The sequence below is a fragment of the Curcuma longa genome, chromosome 2 (genome assembly GCF_044706935.1).
Source record: "Curcuma longa cultivar G26 ecotype Majalengka, Jawa Barat chromosome 2, ITB_CL_G26_1.1, whole genome shotgun sequence".
NCBI classification, from domain to species: Eukaryota; Viridiplantae; Streptophyta; class Magnoliopsida; order Zingiberales; family Zingiberaceae; genus Curcuma; species Curcuma longa.
In genome coordinates, this window is record NC_133862.1 from 15,929,969 (window position 1) to 15,948,564 (window position 18,596).

At 37.2% G+C, this 18,596-nt stretch overlaps 2 protein-coding genes across 2 annotated transcripts; one reads left to right on the plus strand and one right to left on the minus strand.

Annotated features, from left to right (window-relative positions):
• Nucleotides 1-234: 234 nt before the first annotated feature.
• On the minus strand, nt 235-1,293 carry LOC141822281 (uncharacterized). Its single transcript, XM_074709720.1, has 2 exons — nt 564-1,293; nt 235-476 (listed from the first exon to the last, which is right to left on the minus strand). The coding sequence occupies exon 1, from the start codon at nt 1,104-1,106 to the stop codon at nt 588-590; it is 519 nt and encodes a 172-aa protein (XP_074565821.1). The 5' UTR covers nt 1,107-1,293; the 3' UTR covers nt 235-476; nt 564-587.
• Nucleotides 1,294-8,698: 7,405 nt separating this feature from the next.
• Nucleotides 8,699-11,970, plus strand: LOC141822059 (uncharacterized protein At2g33490-like). The gene is made up of 2 exons (XM_074709478.1): nt 8,699-9,685; nt 11,643-11,970. The coding sequence occupies exons 1-2, from the start codon at nt 8,761-8,763 to the stop codon at nt 11,651-11,653; spliced, it is 936 nt and encodes a 311-aa protein (XP_074565579.1). The 5' UTR covers nt 8,699-8,760; the 3' UTR covers nt 11,654-11,970.
• The last annotated feature ends 6,626 nt before the right edge of the window (nt 11,971-18,596 follow it).

The window sequence follows — 18,596 nt, forward strand, 5'->3', positions numbered from 1 at the left end:
AAAAGATGGATCTGCCACTCCAGCAGTTCTACATGGTCGGCCTTACGACCATCTGTGAGAGGTAAATCACGAAACTGCAGTTGATCACAATGGAGAGGTATTATCTATTCGATCCTTATCTACTTCAGTAATTTTATTACGACGTAACCAACTTAATTATATGTGGGAGTTAATTTTTTCTCCTGAAAGCATGAAACGGGCTGACTAAAATTAAGCAACTGTTCCATCTCAAAATGATAATCCAAAGATTAAGTAGAAATCATAGGAAAAATGAATATCTCATTTCGGCGCAACATATTTGCAATCCATAAACAAGAAGATACGATAATGGGCGAGAGAGACACAAGTCTATGATTTCTATAGATTTGTTCTTCTTGGACGATGCCCCAACAGAACCCATGACCCATCCCATGGAGCACTCTGCAAATTCTTTCAGCTTCAGAAGACGCAGAGTCCAGTTCTGAGCTCGTCAATGGCTTTAAACATATACATCACATTAATTGTCACACCGGAAATTAATAGCCATTTCAAGGGGAAAGGATCTGAACAAGTCGACAGCATACCGAACAGCATCGAGCGGGAGATTATCAACGCGTAGAAGAGAGCTTCAGGGCGAGATCGAGCTTGCACCTGCCTTCGCCGACCGAAGAAGAACCAGCACTAGCAGCGTCCAAGCTGAGAAGGACGGGCGCCCGTCGGGGACTCAGGAGGTCAGCCGTCTCTCTGCTCGCCAAGAACGGGCTGTCGAAACGAGGCGCAGCGCCTCTGTTGGCCGGATGGCCGGCCGCGCAGGGGACAGGCTTGCACGAGTGGGATGCGATGGGGAAGGGAGCGGAGGACGAGGGGTGAAGGGGGTGACGATCGGAGTTCCAGCCGACGCTTCTCTCCTTCTTGTGCGCGTTCTGGTGGCCGCCGAGGGCCTGAGACTTGAGGAACTTCTTGTTACAGAAGAGGCAGGGGAAGAGCCTGCGGCAGTTGCTTTCGCGGCCGCTGGCCGTGACGGCCGAGGACAGTCCCAACGTGAGGGATAGATCCACACTTTGTAACGGCAAAGACGGCGACAACAGCCCTGACTGATCTGTTGGCTCTGAGGGAGAAGATTCCATCGCAGGCTTACCGTCTCCTCCTCTCTATTTCCTCTCTTCTTAAGGAAGTAGAGACTCGTGGGAAGACAATAGCAGAACGTCAATCATGTCAAAAAAAGTAATGGAATAGCCAACTGCTATTGACGATTGACGTGAAGGGATTGGATTGGAGTGCTCCCCTGAGAAGGGATGATGAAGGAAAAGTTAGAATGGGTTAACAGAGAAAGAAAGCTGCCTTTTTAAGGAAGGCGTTAGAATCCTTCAGGCGATAACAATATCCAGGCAGTGAGGTAGTTGAACTCTTTTTCAGAATTCGATGGGACTAACAGTAAAAAAAAAAAAACACAATGTATAATCAAGCTGGTTCAGGTGAATACAGCTGTTTGCAAGAGCTACAGTGGTACAAGAAAGAGAGAGGACCGAGAGACAAACTCATAATGAACAAACTAGCAGACTCTCCAGAAATTTAAACTAGGAGTTGGAGTTGGAATTGAATTAGACAGATTGGTTTGGTCATGTAACACTTCTAACTCACAACAAAAGTAGTCTGATAGGACAAAATAGCAAAAAGGCCGAAGGAAAATCATTTTCTACTGAAAAGTGAGGTCCTACTTGGGCAATAATGAGGTGCGCTCTTGATCTTTTGTGTGTTGCTAGATAGACATTGAAAGGCAGTCTGATCTGGATAGATAAACTCAAACTATCCACCTTTCAGGTGAGTACCGTGCCTAAGCATACTTGCATCAGGGAAGAGACAAGGAATAGAGTACAGTAAATCTTGGTTCCAACTTTAGGAATGAAAGTCCTGTTGGTGTAGGTCAAATCGGTGTAAAGTTAAGTATTATTTGTGAAATGATGAATTGATCTAAAGGTGCAAGTAATACAATGGGTAAATTCTAACTAAAGGCTAGGTAAAGAAAAATCTTAATAAGAGGTTAAGCAAGGAAATTTTAACTGAAACCTAAGTCCTAATCGAAAGGATTAAATAGAAGTCTTGGTAGATCAAGGATACTAGGCAGAGAGACTTAATGAGGTCAGTCGTACCAAGATCGTCTTCACACAAAAGAATAGGTACATGGTTCTTGTTTTATAGAGAGGTACAATAGAAAAAAGGAAAACTAATGAAGAAGGAAACTAATTAAAGCTAATTAAGGCTAATTAAAGCTAATTAAAGACTTCTATTTACAGAATGATTCTGTAATTATGACTCAAAAGGAATTAATGGTAAATGATTCTGTAATCAATCAAAGAATTAATGATTAGTTTTCAACACTCTCCCTCAAGCTGGTTTGTAGATATCTTCCATAGCCAGCTTGCTAGTCAGCTTATCAAATTGTTTCTTGTGTAGTCCCTTCGTTAGTACATCAGCTAATTGTTCATCCGTTGGAAGATATGTCATGCATATTATTCCAGTGTTGATTTTCTCCTTGATGAAATGTTTATCCACCTCTATATGCTTTGTACGATCATGAAGAACCGGATTATGAGCTATGGAAATGGCAGCTTTGTTGTCGCAATAAACTTTCATAGGAGTTAAGTAAGAAAGCTTCAATTCCTCAAGAATTCTTTTTATCCACATCACCTCACAGATTCCATGGGCAACAGCTCTGAATTCTGCTTCAGCACTACTTCTGGCTACCACATTTTGTTTTTTACTTCGCCATGTAACTAGGTTCCCACCAACAAAGGAACAGTAGCCTGATGTTGATCTTCTATCTGTAACACTCCCTGCCCAGTCTGCATCTGTGTAGACTTCGATTTGAAGATGTCCATGTTTCTTGAATAATAAACCTCTACCTGGAGTTCCTTTTAGATATCTCAATATCCTATATACTGCCTCGAAATGTTTTTCTCTAGGTGAGTGCATGAACTGACTTACCATGCTAACTGCGAAAACAATATCAGGCCGTGTATGAGACAAGTAGATTAATTTTCCCACAAGTCTCTGATATAGTTCCCTGTCCTTCACTTCTTCAGCCTTAGCAGCTTGTAACTTCAGATTAGGTTCAATTGGAGTCTCAACCATTTTACACCCAAGCAAACCTGTTTCTCCAAGGAGATCAAGAATATATTTTCTTTGATTAACAAATATACCTTCTTTGGATCTTGCAAATTCCATTCCGAGGAAATACTTGAGGACTCCCAGGTCCTTGATTTGAAACTTCTTTGCAAGATTCTTCTTTAGAACTGCTAATTCTGTTTCATCATCACCAGTTAAGATAATATCATCAACATAAACAATCAAGATGGCTATTTTACCCTTTTCTGAGTATTTATAAAATATTGTATGATGTGCATGACTCTGCAAGAAGCCATAACTGATAACAGTCTTTCCAAAGCGTTCAAACCACGCTCTTGGTGACTGTTTGAGTCCATATAATGCCTTGTTTAATTTGCACACCTTTTTACTGTCAAGTCCCTTTTCAAATCCTGGCGGTAGGCTCATAAACACCTCTTCTTCGAGATCACCATTGAGAAATGCGTTTCTAACACATCAAGTTGATGTAGAAGTCAATCTGAATTTACTGCAAGGGATAACAGAATTCTGATAGAGTTTATCTTAGCAACTGGAGCAAACGTTTCTTGATAGTCAATCCCATACGTCTGAGTGAAGCCTTTAGCCACTAGTCTCGCCTTGTATCTTTCAGTGCTTCCATCAGCTTTACATTTTATTGTAAACATCATTTACACCCAACTGGTTTCTGGCCCTTGGGTAGATCAACTATCTCCCAAGTACCACTTCTCCGTAAGGCATTCATCTCTTCCATAACTGCTAATTTCCAACTTGGATCATCCAAAGCCTGCTGTATATTCCTTGGAACAAACAAGTGTGAAATCGTAGAGATGAAAGCTTTATGATTTTTTGACAGTCTTTGATAGGAAAGATAATTTGCAATAGGATGATTGGTGCAGTTTCGGGCACCTTTCCTAATTGCTATAGGAACATCAAGATCAGAAATAGTAGGTGAAGAATCAGACACAATGGAAGAAATTGAAGTTGGATTAGGGATAGAGTTACCTGGAATTTCGGTGCCAGAGCTTGGGTTTTCAGACTGATGTTGTGTAGGCTTGACATTCGAGTCTTTATCCCTTAGATGAAATCTCTTCCTAGTATAAACCTGAAGCTCAGAACTCAGATCGCGGTGATCAGTGTGTAGTATTTCTCCCCCTGATCGAGAGTCTCCAATACTAGATACTAGAGGTAAGTGACTATTTTTTGAAAAACTAGTATTAGGAAGTGGGATAGAAATTTCCCAAAAATTATCTTTTCTTTCACTTGTCCTCCCCTGAAGAGAATTTTTGGTAAAATAAGGGTGTGTTTCCAAAAAAGACACATCCATGCTCATAAAGAATTTTTTTTGTTTGAGGATCGAAACACTTGTACCCCTTTTTATTTGACGAATATCCCAAAAATACACATTTTATAGCACGTGGTTCAAGTTTTGAACGAAATTGACATGGAACATGAACATAGACAGTGCACCCAAAAACTTTGACAGGTAAATCAGAAAACAGTCTTATGTTAGGAAAACATTTTTTAAGACAATCAAGAGGTGTTTTGTATTCCAACACCTTAGTAGGCATCCTATTTATCAAATAAGAGGCTGTCAAAATTGCTTCACTCCACAAATATTTAGGAACATGCATATAAAACATTATGGCACGTGCTACTTCAAATAAATGTTTATTTTTTCGTTCTGCAATGTCATTTTGTTGAGGGGCATCCCGATAAGTAGATTGATGAAAAATGCCTTTTTCTTTCAAAAAATCACCCAAGTGCTCATTAAAATATTCTGTTCCATTGTCAGAATGTAAAATACAAATTTTTGTTTGAAATTGATTTTCAATCAGAGTGTAAAAATTTTTAAACAAATTTCTCACGTCAGATTTTTTATCTATCAGATAAATCCAACATAAACGTGTATGGTCGTCAATAAATGTTACAAACCATTTTTTTCCAGAAAGAGTAGTAATTTTAGATGGACCCCAAACATCACTATGAATTAAATAAAAAGGTTTGGAGGCCTGATAACTCTTTGGTAAATATGTTGCACGATGAAATTTTGCAAAAAAATAAGTTTCACAATATAAAGAAGAGCAATCAATACCTTTAAATAACTCTGGAAATAATTTTTTTAGATAGAGAAAACTAGGATGTCCAAGCCTATAGTGCCATAGCATTATTTTCTCTCGAACTGAGTTTGAACTGATACTATTAAAAACCTGAGTCTTTTTAGTACTAACAGGTATTTCATCCAAGTAATAAAGACCTTCAATCATCCTAGCACGTCCAATCATCATCCCTGAGTTCTGGTCCTGAAATTCACAATGTGATTCAAGAAATATAATACGACAATTAGAATCTTTAGATAATTTACTCACAGATAAAAGATTGCAGGCTAATTTAGGAACATGAAGATCAGAATTGGGATTAATTTTCTCGGTCAGTTTAATGTGTCCTTTTCCTACAATAGGCGAAAAACTATCGTCGGCAATTCTAATTTTCTCACTTCCAGAACAAGGAGAATAAGTATTGAATAAGTGAGAGGAACTAGACATGTGATCTGAGGCTCCAGAATCTATGATCCATGGAGAAGAGTTTAAACAAGAGAGAGCTTTAGGATTGCTACCTGTTTGTGCCAAGGAAACACTAGGAATACCAGATGAGAAGTTGGATTTTATTAGCTTTAAGAGTTGATCAAGTTGCTCTTTGTTGAAGGAGCCTGAGTTGGCTTCATTAGCCATAGGAAGTCTGCAATTCTTTTCTCCTGGCTTGCTGTTTTTCCAGTTGGCAGGTTTGCCATGAATTTTCCAACATGTCTCACGTGTATGGCGAGGCTTGTTGTAGAAATCGCACCAAACCCATGGCTTATCATCGGATCTGCGCTGGTAATTTGCAGCCTTGGAGGTAGCATCAGTAAATAAGACCGAAATTTCAATTGACTCACTGATACTCTTTTTTCCCAGCATAACACTCCTTCGGCTTTCTTCTCTTCTGACTTCGGCAAACACTTCACCAATGGATAGGAGAGGGGGTCTCCTAATGATCCTTCCTCTTACTTCATCAAACTCGACGTTGAGACCGGCAAGAAATTTGTAAATACGGTCGTCTTCCATGGTTTTCTTGTGGTGGTTGCAATCATCAACAGATTTCCATTCGTATGTGCTGAAGAGGTCAAGATCCTGCCACAATCTTTTCAACGAATTGAAGTATTTTGTGACTGAATCCTTTCCTTGACGAATTTCCCCCAACTTTAAAGTCAATTCAAAGACTTGAGATTGGTTACCCAGGTCAGAATACATCTGACTAACATTATCCTACAGCTCTTTTGCAATAGGATAACACATGTAATTGGTACTTATATCCTCCTCCATGGAGTTGACTAGCCATGTCATAATCATGGAGTTTTCAGCATCCCATACGACATGCAGCGGATCATTAACCGCAGGAGCGTTCTTATCACCAGTGATATAGCCGATTTTTCCTTGCCCACGGATATACATTCGGACGGATTGCGACCACCGGAGAAAATTATCCCCATTCAAGCGAATAGTGGTGATTTGGACTGAATGAGGGTTGGAAAGGTGTCTAGGGTTTCAGAAGGTGTTACCGTGATACTGGCAGGGATTGTAGTGGCTTTGGACGTGACTTCTGACATAGCTACTCTGCTCTGATACCAACTTAGAAAATATGGAAAAAATAATTATTTCTTCACACAAAAGAATAGGTACATGGTTCTTGTTTTATAGAGAGGTACAATAGAAAAAAGGAAAACTAATTAAGAAGGAAACTAATTAAAGCTAATTAAGGCTAATTAAAGCTAATTAAAGACTTCTATTTACAGAATAATTCTGTAATTATGACTCAATCAAGGAATTAATGGTAAATGATTCTGTAATCAATCAAAGAATTAATGATTAGTTTCCAACAAGTTATTACAAAAAAATTTAGTAATTGGGCATTGTTTGCACATGATGCATTCGACAATTCTAAAAAACAGTTTAGGCGGCTGTTTAGGTGGAAATGAAACAAGACCAGTTCACCTAGTAATGGGGTCCCGTTTAGGCAGTTGTTACAACAAGCTGTTTGAGTTAGCAGACTGACTGCCCATGCAGACCCAACGTCATTAGATGCCTCCTTTTTTGTTTTTATATGCATTTAATTTTGTTATATACATTCTTTGTTGCAATGCAAAATATGATAGTTTTGCTATTGTTATATAGTTACTTACTAATTATTACTTCGTTAAATTTGATTATGAACTGATTCATTAATGCACTTTGTTAATGATAATTCATGCAATATATATGATGTCTTGTATGACATGGTTGTTGTACCGCTGCTGAATTCATGGACTTATTATATTTACAATTTTGGACCACCAAATATGTGAAACAATCAAAATTAATGTATCAAAAAATGTTAATTAAATATAGTGCTGGTTGGTATATATATCAGTTTTTTTTAGTTATTTCTTATTCTTCTATATGTTTTAATATTACTTTAAGGCCAACCATGTAGGCACCCACTTACTACCTAGGCATGTGGACATGCAGTAGGTCGATTGTTAGTATGAAATCACCTTTTAAAAAACATGTTCAATTTCAATCTTTATAGCATAACATTACAATTTACAACAATGTTAATTCATGTAGATTGTTTAATTCTTTATTCTTTTTGTTTAATGCAAATTTATGGATCATGAGTAAAAGTTATGGTGTTTTATACATGTAAGATTGTAGTGGGATTAAGGTTGTTGTTTATGCAGGATTGGGTTGAAGTGGTGGATCTTAACTCTTAAGGCAGACTATAGAATGGTTGGTTAATTGTTGATTCAAGACTCATGCACCGTCCTAACCTCTAAACACAACAGAATTTATGAATTTGCAGAACATGACATAAATCAAACTTGAATTATGTAAGGGAAGAGAAGCTGGTTAAGATGCATCTCACATTGCAGAAGATGACATAAGATGGTTTAAGATACCATCTTATGGCTGGTATCTTGCATATGTATTAAATATGAGAGCATCCGCAATGCTACTCGCTATTAACACCCTAAAGTTAATAATTAAAAAAAAAAATGCATGTGGGGTGGGCCAGCCAAGGGCTGAGCCCACCCCACTGCCACATGAACGCGTTCAAAACATTGAACGCGTTAACACCCCTCCACATTGTGCATTAACACGGGGTGTTATTAACACCCCATTAACAAGCGTTGCTGATGCTTTGATAAACTACAGTCTTGTGGATGTTACCTAATTGCCCTTTATAAAAACTTAAAAAATCCCACAGGCCACAAATGTGGATAATTAGGTGCTCTTCTTGTCAACTATTAAGTATGAACTAACGGAGTTGAAATATGCAGAAGTAAACAGCACTGCATGCAGAATACAGTAAGCTACAAGCTTAAAATTTGCTTATGCATAAAACCTTGCATCGAATTGCTCCCCCAATGGACTCACAACTCGTGTCACAGTTATACTAACAGAAAGTTTAGTGTTATTATCATGTATTTGTACTTTGAGCATCTGTAGCCAAAATCATATATAGATAGTTGTCCAGCATTTTTCATTGTTCAAATATTATGAGTTACCTTTTTATTTGCAGGAATATTCAGATAAAACACAAAAAGATTACCTTTATTTCAATAAGGAGCCTAGGGCTGTGAGCATGTCAGCACCTCTGTCGGCTAATAAGAAGGTTGATTTTTCTGATCGTATTAGTCAATTGCGACCTGCATCAACAAAGAAATATCACACATATGTTCTACCTACACCACTTGATGAAAAGAAGTCATCCTTAACAGGGTTTGATAAAACAATTTCTGCATCTAGAGTAGAGACTACTACAGGCTTCAGAAGACAACTATGGTATTCCTCCCCTTTGAAGCCAAATATGCCTGGAAAAGATTCTACAGATCTTCAACTTCCAAGTCCTATAAAGTTACCTAAAGCACATTCGTTGCTGAAGGAGAATATCAATAGTGGACAGCTTAGAATTCCTCCTTTGCCCGAAGAGCTGTCTATGTCACAGTTTGCAATAAATGCTTCAGATGCTAAAAAGATCAAGAGACAAGCTTTCTCTGGTCCACTGACAGGCCACTTGCCTTCAAACAAGCCATCAGTATTTTCAGCATTTCCAACTCGTACCATTGCACCACAGCCTAGCATGGCTCAGAAGTCTCAGAATGCCTCACCTCCTCCTATATCCTCACCAAAAATCAATGAACTTCATGAACTTCCTCGACCTCCTGTTGGTTCAAAACAATCTGCAAAGCCTTCGTCTTTGGTTGGTCATTCAGGGCCATTGATGTACCGTTGTAATGAGTTTAGAGCAACTAGCAAGCTACCATTGCGGTCATCACAAACAGCATCTCCACTACCTACACCTCCCAGTGCTATGGCACGGAGCTTTTCTATACCCTCTAGTAGCCAAAGATCTCCCAGTGTAGCAGTTTCAGAATTGTTGGAAGTTCCTACAAACCAAAACATGACAGCAGATATTTCTTCACCTCCTTTGACACCCATATTACTGACACCTAGTCAACCACCATCAAGAAGCTCTGAGTCTGTAAGTCAAACTTCAAAGCCCAAGGGTAAGGAAATAGTTTCATAGATTTCTGAGAGATGATAATATTTGAATGTCTCTCTCATATCTTTATATGCTTTTGTCTTGCAAGTTATGCTTTTAAATTAACCACTTCAAACAAGAATTGCTGTTAGTGGTATTCTGTATCTGAAAGTTTTATGCTTTATGAATGTGGGATCACATCCTTTCTCCATTTTTTCTCATTGGTACTTGTTCAAATGTTGCAGCATTTTTATAGGTAATAAACATATATACTTGTACATGTTTGAATTGATAAGCAGAGAACTTAAACAATATATATTTTTTTGATGAATTATCATTAAAATTGGATCACCTAGGGTGTTCAAGTACCATTGCTTGTATTTTATCCATTTGGTGTCAAAATTTTTCTTGTACTTGATGAAACATTATTTTGAACGTTTATTTTAATTGCATATGTAGGCCCCCAATGTTCGCAATTTGGTATGCTCTTTTTCAATATTTTACTTTTGGGTCTCTATGTATAAAGTCTTAAAAAATACGTATTAGGACAATTTTCTAACTTACAGCTGGAAGGACAAAAGGCGGAAAGTTGAGAAACTAGAAGGAAATCTCTTTGAAACAGTAGACATTTATTTCCTTGGAAACCAATCCACCGAACAATGGCCAAAAACACAAAAGAAGGAAGTAATTATTATGTTTTAAAAGTTTTTTTTTTTGTCATTATAAGCCTCACCAACTTCAATCAAATACTTATTTATGTCAAAGCATAAGAATTATATTTTTTCCTTTTTGCTTATTATCATATATCGTTGAATCCCCATAACCCAGAAATGCTTGTTACCCTCAGGTGATTTTTTTTTTTTGCATCCATATTTTTGAATACATAAATTATAGTTAGCTTTGTTAAATACTTTGACCTTATCCATACTGTTAAATATTTGGACAATGAATTGTGATATAAATATACTTGTTTTTGTTGTTTGTTTTTCTGGAAAGGAATTTTTTATTGTCAGATAAAATCAGAAGAGATAACTTAGTCCAAGGCACCACCTAATCTAATGCCCTAATTTTAGATATAGTAGTTGTTCTAGATCCTATAAATACAATTTGTATTTCTATTAAAATAACAAGATATCAAAGTTTTAACTTGGTAACGGAAAAGGTTATAGGCTTGTATATGGTCAACCTTCCTGTGACATGTAAAGAAAGTTCAACTGGTAAAAATTGAAAATGATTATATGAAAGTTCAGCAAGTTTTCATGGTAGCAGGAAAGGCTGTAGGCTTTTACATGGTCAACCTTGCTATGACACGTAAAGAAAGTTCAGCTGGCATAAAACAGAAAAGGATTGTAAGCTAATTTTGATGGCTCAAGTTTTATAATAACAAACAATTTTTGCACCTACGCAAGTATTATTCTCAACCTCTTGAATTCATTTGCACCTGATTGTAGCCATTTTCTCTAGAGGCAAATAAGTCTATAGAATCAACCTTAGAGATGGGTTAGGTTGAGATGCCACTTCCATGCTTTTGATTCAGCTATTATGCTCTGTCATCTGGTTTAACCTGTCCAATTATACCTATGTTGCTATCACTAGGTGTGATATCATATGGAAGCGACAATATCTTGGCATGAAATATGAATCCATGTGTAAATTCAACCTGAAACTGTTCTATATAAATCTCTTCAAGCTACAACACATTTTAGGAACTTGTAAATAATGTCATCATATGGACTATCAGTAATGGCATCAGAATGTATGGTTTGGTATCACAATTTATGATCAATGAAAAAGAAGGCAGTGTTTGTATAATTTGATCACCCCTTCGATATATTTTTCTTTCCTACTCAACTGATAGATCTTTGATGATTGCTGTTGCTTTTAATGATCGATTGGATTATTAAACTACTCTTCTGCAAGTTTTCTGTAATTTTTGTACTTTTTCCCGTTAAAATTAACAATGCATGATGGTTTGGTTGCAGACTCTGCATAAATCTGGCAACAGCTAATGCCATGGCCTTCACAAATGGACTGTGTACAGAGACTTTTCCTAGTTTATCCCAAATTTTCTCTATACTAATTGTATGTTAGTGAGAAAACTATTGATTCCTCCAACATACGTTGAGGTGGTGGGATTCACTTGATGAAAAATTTTGGCTTTTACAACCCCTGTTAGGTTCATTCTAATTCAATTTCATGCTTAGTATGCTTCTGTAAAATGTAAACAACTTGTTTTCATCTGGATTCGGTTTTTTGCTTTCGCTTCATTCGCCTTCAGGAGCACCTATGTAATGATGTCTTCGATTTTTTCTCCATCTTATGTTTCATTCCCATTTTACTTGTTGCTTCCAAGGATGATGAACATTGCCAAAGAGGGTAGCTAAACTATTTACCTTGTCAGTACCTCCTATTCCTTCAACACTTGAGACACTTATGACATCTATGTTTATAGAAGACTCTACAAGTCATTACTTGATTATAATCATATATCAATCTGGAACAAAGAATTTGTCGACTTTGCAGGTTGATAAAAAGAATTTCTAAAGGGAGAAATTACCACAGTAACACAATTAATTTCTCAAGATAAAAAAATTGGAAAACAGAAACTTTCTTAGGGTAAACTTTCACTAACATGAATATGTATTTTTGTATGGCCAGTTGATTAACTTGTTGATTCCAAGGACTTCGATTTATTTAGAAGAAAGACTATTTCATCCTGACAATTCACAACCTACAATTCAATTCCCATCATTTAGAAGTCTTTCATCACTATATAAGAACACTAGCTCAAAGGCATAGACACTTTTCTTGAATATCCTTCATTTTAAAACAAAACACATTTTGATTACACCAAATTAAGTTTTGTATCAAAATTAGAACAATGAATTGTAGTTCCCATAAAACTAAGTGTGTTTCATGATGAAAAGAAAAATGTTGTAACAATGATTCAAGGTAAGTTCATTTCTTGAATATCTTTAAATGACTCAATTTAAAAGGGTAAACAACAACAAAAAGGAAAGCCTCTCCACTTTTTTATGTGTTTCAATTCATTAATAGAACATTTTATATAATTTCGATTCCACATGTAAAGAAATATTTGCAGGAATTGCTAACTAATATTCATCTCAATAGTATAAATAAATAAAAAAGTACCACATGCCCTTGTATCGCAAACAAGAAAAATCATAGTCAATGCTTTTAACAAGTGATCTTTTAAAAAGTCATCAAAGTCCTCTTTTCAAAACAAAACATCTTAACAAAACAACGAACAAAGGGTGATATATAAGGAAGTGAGCAATATAGCAATAATCAAGGAAGAAATCGAGCAAGAGATTTCCACCTTATTTAAGAAATCTCAATTCATTGCTAGTTTTCCCACAAGAACACTCATAAACTCTTAATGCTTTGAAATCTTATCATCTTGCATCACCACAATTAACTAACACCAAAGGTCAATATCTAGATGTTTACTAGCTTAAATACTCATATCCTAGAGTAGTAGTTGGTCAACTCCTCTTTTTAAATATTTGGACTAGTTAGGAACTCAAAAGTGCACTATAAGTCCAACTAAATACATCCCTAGTCGATCAATGTTCATAATAAATGGGGGAAATTAATCATTCCTCAACTTGGCAAACTTTGAAACTTTTCATTGGGAGTGAATCAACTTCCAATGTCATACTATAAATCTTGTTGATCAATATCCCACCACTATGCCTAGATTGAGCATTAGTGAAAAAATTAGGATTAATATGAGTAGTTTGCCAATGTCTTTTAAGCCACATAGTGGCAATGCATGATTGTTTTTTCAACCTTGACTCTCAGTGAAATCCTTCTATTCATAACGTGACAACAATGAGGAATTATATATGAATTGAAATGAAATGTAACTTCCAATTCAATAAAAAAATAAAATGAAATCCTTAAATCTTGTTGTGCAAAGACACTCCTGTTCTTCATGCAAGCAATGCCAAATCAAGAAATTCATGAAAAACCTGACCAAATAAAAAACCCACAAACTTAGATCACCAACCTAATTTTGATTTTAATAAAGTTACCATGACTAGGGGAGTTCCATTCCATATACATGAAAGTTAACATTCTTTTGACAATTCACATTAATGATCCATCCCATACCATTGCTAAAATGGATCATAGAAACACTAACACAAGTGTAGAACAACATATTTTGTTGAATTCCCTTTATATGAAACAAAATAAATCCCGATTACAATTTTTAAACGCAAACTAGAAACATGATGCAAATCTCTCACAAGGACTGAAAATATGTTTTTCAGAATAAAAATAAATATTACACTGAATGAAAAAACATAACTATTCAAAATAGAGTAGAGCTAATTTTCAACATACATGTTGTACTAGCACTAGCAGCACTAGAAATAAGAATAAGTTTGCTTTCTACAACGGCGAAAACCACAACAAATGCTCTGAAGCGATCATAGAAGAACTTTGGCAGTGAAAATCCACACTTGTAAAATCCGTTGCAAATATTATTGTCACACAAGGCTTTTCCATGAGAATTTTTTATTGTCACACTTCTACAATAGAACTTTTTATCGCAAACTAGATTGCAATAATTGTTTGTGATGGAATATTCGATCACAATTTGTATTTTCATGGAGTTTTTGTCCTAGATAATGATGCAAATTAAGATCTATGAAGATTGTTGTGATGACAAATTTAAAAATTTTAAATAAATTTTGTTAGATACAATAATATATTTTATTAATGTCTTTAAATTTAACGATCCAATTTAAAATTTCGATTCTTAAATTAGCGACCAAATTAAAAATTTTGATCGTTAACTATTAGTAATCAAAATCATAGCAACCGACCAAATTGTTTGTTAAATTCTTTTAGCAACTAATTAACGACGGAATTGACCATAGTAAATGATTTTCTTGATGAATATACATTTTTATATGGCTAAATAACAACAAAATATAAGCAAATAAACTACAATTACATCATAATTAACAACATATCAACATCATACGAGGTTGGGGATTGGGCTCAATGAACGACCATGGAAGCACCATTAGTAGGCTTTAACACCTTAGCTAGAGGCCAAAATCCACTCCTTCCATATTTGGTGTTGTTGATGTCACTGCAAATGATGACACACTATGTTAGAAATTTGAATAAAGTGGTGGAAGGAGGAGACTCTTTGTGAATGGGAATATAGTCCTACATTGGAAGTTTCAATGCCTAGTTGTTGGTTTATATTGTGTTACAAGCATTGATGTTGTGAACAAATGCATGGGGAGAGACTTTCTCTTACACGTGGGTGCGCAGGGGGAGGTGTAAATCCAGAGTCCGAATTGCACTATCCACAAGGCAACTTATTTGCGAGCGCGACCTGCGCGCGTCGAATGTCAGACCGATTAGAACAAAATTTGTCCAAGCGAATGAACCAACATTTTACCACTTGAAAATATTTTTGCTCAAATGATAAGTATGCAACTAATGCAATTTAATGTTGCATGAACGTTGATGTAATTGAATGCATAAATGTATGGATTCATGAATGCATGAATGTAATTTAATGGCATGAATGCAACGTATAGATGAGAGAATCTATATAAGACTCCAAGTCTTGAGCAAAGAGAAGCAATTCGAAGCAAATCCACCTATAGTCCCCTTTTTCTTTCTCTCTGTCGTGATAGCGTTCGGGTACTATCTCAGTTCACCGCGATCTGCCTGTGTTTGGTGGTCAGCGCGGTTCTGTCGTTGTATCCTAGGAAATAGACGTCCGTTGTGACCTCTAAGCACCACCGGAGGGAACGAATCTATTTTAAGGAAATTGTGTTGAACGCAGACCTCGACATCGGCCACTCAGCGTCTCGGCTCTTGGCGTCTCAGCCACTCGACGTTCGGCACTCGCCATCTCGCCCACTCGATGTCGCCCACTCGAGCACTCGGTGTCTCAGCGTCTCGGCCACTCGATGTCTCGGCGTCTCGGCCACTCGACTCTCGACTCTTAGCAGTTGGCCACTCGGCACTTGCCAACTCGGCTCTCGGCAATCGACAACTAGACCATTTGGTTGACTCAACACCGATGATCGGGAAAACACCAGCCCCTACTGGCAGCTTGAAATTATTAGTTCAAGCTATCTCTACAAGATAAGTTGATTTGTCTTGTAATTTAATTCAGTAAAGAATTAATCTCTCCGGCAAAGATTGTCCAACAATCTTAAAACAGATTCATGTTCTGTTGAGATGGCCACAGAAAAAATTGAAGTGCAATAGACTCAACTTGTGACGGCCCCCTCCGCCCCGATTGGTAATGTTCCAATCGCTCATGGGGAAAGACCAGAGAAGTTCACTGGGTTGAACTTCAAGCGTTGGCAGCAGAAGATGCTTTTCTATCTGACCACTTTAAATCTGGCTCGATTCTTGACTGAGGAATCTCCCGAGCATGTTGAGGATGAAACTATAGTGGAAGCTTGGAATCATTTTGAGTTTATATGCAGAAACTACATCCTCAATGACCTTGCCGACTCGCTATACGCTGTGTATAGCATGAAAAGAATGGCTAAGGAGTTGTGGGAGTCCCTGGACAAGAAGTACAAGACAGAAGATACAGGGGCTAAAAAATTCATTATGGGCCGATTCCTGGACTACAAGATGGTTGACTCCAAGACGGTAATCAGCCAAGTCCAGGAGCTTCGGATGATCTTGCATGAGATCCACTCGGAAGGCATGGTGCTAAGTGAGACCTTCCAAGTGACAGCAATTATAGAGAAACTCCCTTCTGGCTGGAAGGACTTTAAGAATTACCTGAAGCATATGCGAAAGGCGATGAATGTGGAGGACCTTATTGTCTGACTCCGAATCGAGGAAGACAATAAGAGTTCCGAGAGAAAGATGTTCTCTTAGGCTACTATAAAATCCAACGTGGTCGAGCACGGTCAAAGCTCGAAACGGAAGAATTCTAAGTCTTCCAAAATTGGGCCCAGAGAAGGCATATCCAAGAAGTTCTCTGGGAAATATCTCAACTGTGACCGAATCGGTCACAAATCTTCGGAGTGCAGAAAGCCAAAGAAGAAGCAGGAGGCCAACATGAACGAGGGACTAGAGGTGGACGACCTCTGTGCTGTGATCACCGAGCTGAACTTGGTATGTTCAAACCCTCGACAATGGTGGATGGATACTGGTACTACCAGACATGTCTGCTGCAACAAGGAGCTGCTCCATAACTTTGAAGAAGTCAAAGGGGAGAAGCTGTACATGGGGAACTCAGCAACCTCGGACGTAATGAGCCAAGGAAAAGTGGTGCTGAAGATGACCTCAGGCAAGGAGCTCACTCTGAACAATGTGCTGTATGTTTCGGAGGTTCGGAAGAATCTGGTCTCCGGATCACTTTTAAGCAAGCATGGTTTTCGCATTGTATGTGAGTCGGATAGAGTTGTTCTATCCAAGAATGGAGTGTTTGTAGGAAAGGGCTATGTAACTGATGGGCTATTTAAGCTCAGTGTAATGGCTATTCGGTCAAAAATTAATAAGAATGAAAGCTCTTCCACTTATATGCTTGAGTCTTTATGTTTGTGGCATGGTAGACTAGGACATGTTAACTACGATGTACTGCGCAAATTAATTAATATGAAAAGCATATCTACACTCCACCTTGACCCAAAACGCAAATGTGAGATTTGTGTTGAAGTAAAAATGATAAGGTCATCCTTTCAACATATTGAAAGAAGCAGTGAACCACTCGCTTAATCCACACCGATGTATGCGACCTTAAAGGCACACTAACACGTGATGAGAATAAATACTTCATCACCTTTGTAGATGATAACACAAAGTATTGCTATGTATATCTTCTCAAAAGTAAAGATGAAGCTATAGAGAAATTTGTTCTCTATAAGAATGAGGTTGAAAACCAACTTAATAAGAAAATTAAGGTGGTTCGAAGTAGTCGAGGTGGTGAATATGTATCACTATTTGTTGAGTTGTGTGCTGAACATGGAATTAGACATGAAACAACAACTCCTTATACTCCTCAGCAAAACGGTGTTGCTGAGAGAAAGAATCGTACTCTGAAAGAGATGATGAATGCTCTTTTATTGAGCTCTGGATTACCAGAGTACATGTGGGGGGAAGCAATGTTAACGGCTAACTACCTTTTAAATAAGGTTCCCCGAAAGAAAATAGAAAAGAGCCCTTATGAGTTGTGGAAAGGAAGACAACCATCCTATAAATACTTACGAGTGTGGGAGTGTCTTGCCAAAGTAATGGTGCTTGATCCAAAGAGGATCAAGATAGGACCAAAAACTGTTGATTACATATTTATAGGATATGCACATAACAGTTGTACCTACCAATTCCTTGTGTATGAATCTCAAGCATCGGAGATACACAAGAACTCGATTATTGAATCAAGAAATGCTTCATTCTTCAATCATGTGTTTCCTTATAAGATCCGAGAGCAAGGAAGTTCCTCAAAACGGATATATGAATCACAAGAGGAAGAAGAAGTAGATGAACCAATTGAGGTTGAGCTTAGACAGAGTAAACGAGCTCGGATAGAAAAATCCTTCAGAACGGATTTTATCACTTTCATGTTAGAAAGTGATCCCCAAACTTACTCAGAAGCGGTGAACTCTTTTGAGGGTCCTCAATGTTAGAACGGATTTTATCACTTGCACCCTCATATTCCTCATTTTTCACTCCTACATACCCATTTAGATATCTTCCTATTAAAATTATTTCGGTTGGCGAAATATTTTGTAATACCTCATCTAAGTCATCCCAAAATATAAATTTGGTGTGTTCATCTAATTCTTAAGGTGTATATATACTAATTACATTAATAGTTTCCTTCACCAATACTATCTTAAAAGTTATATGTTGGGATTACAATTAAAGTTCCACATTGAAAATACATGGAATCATGAGTTTATAAGATGGAA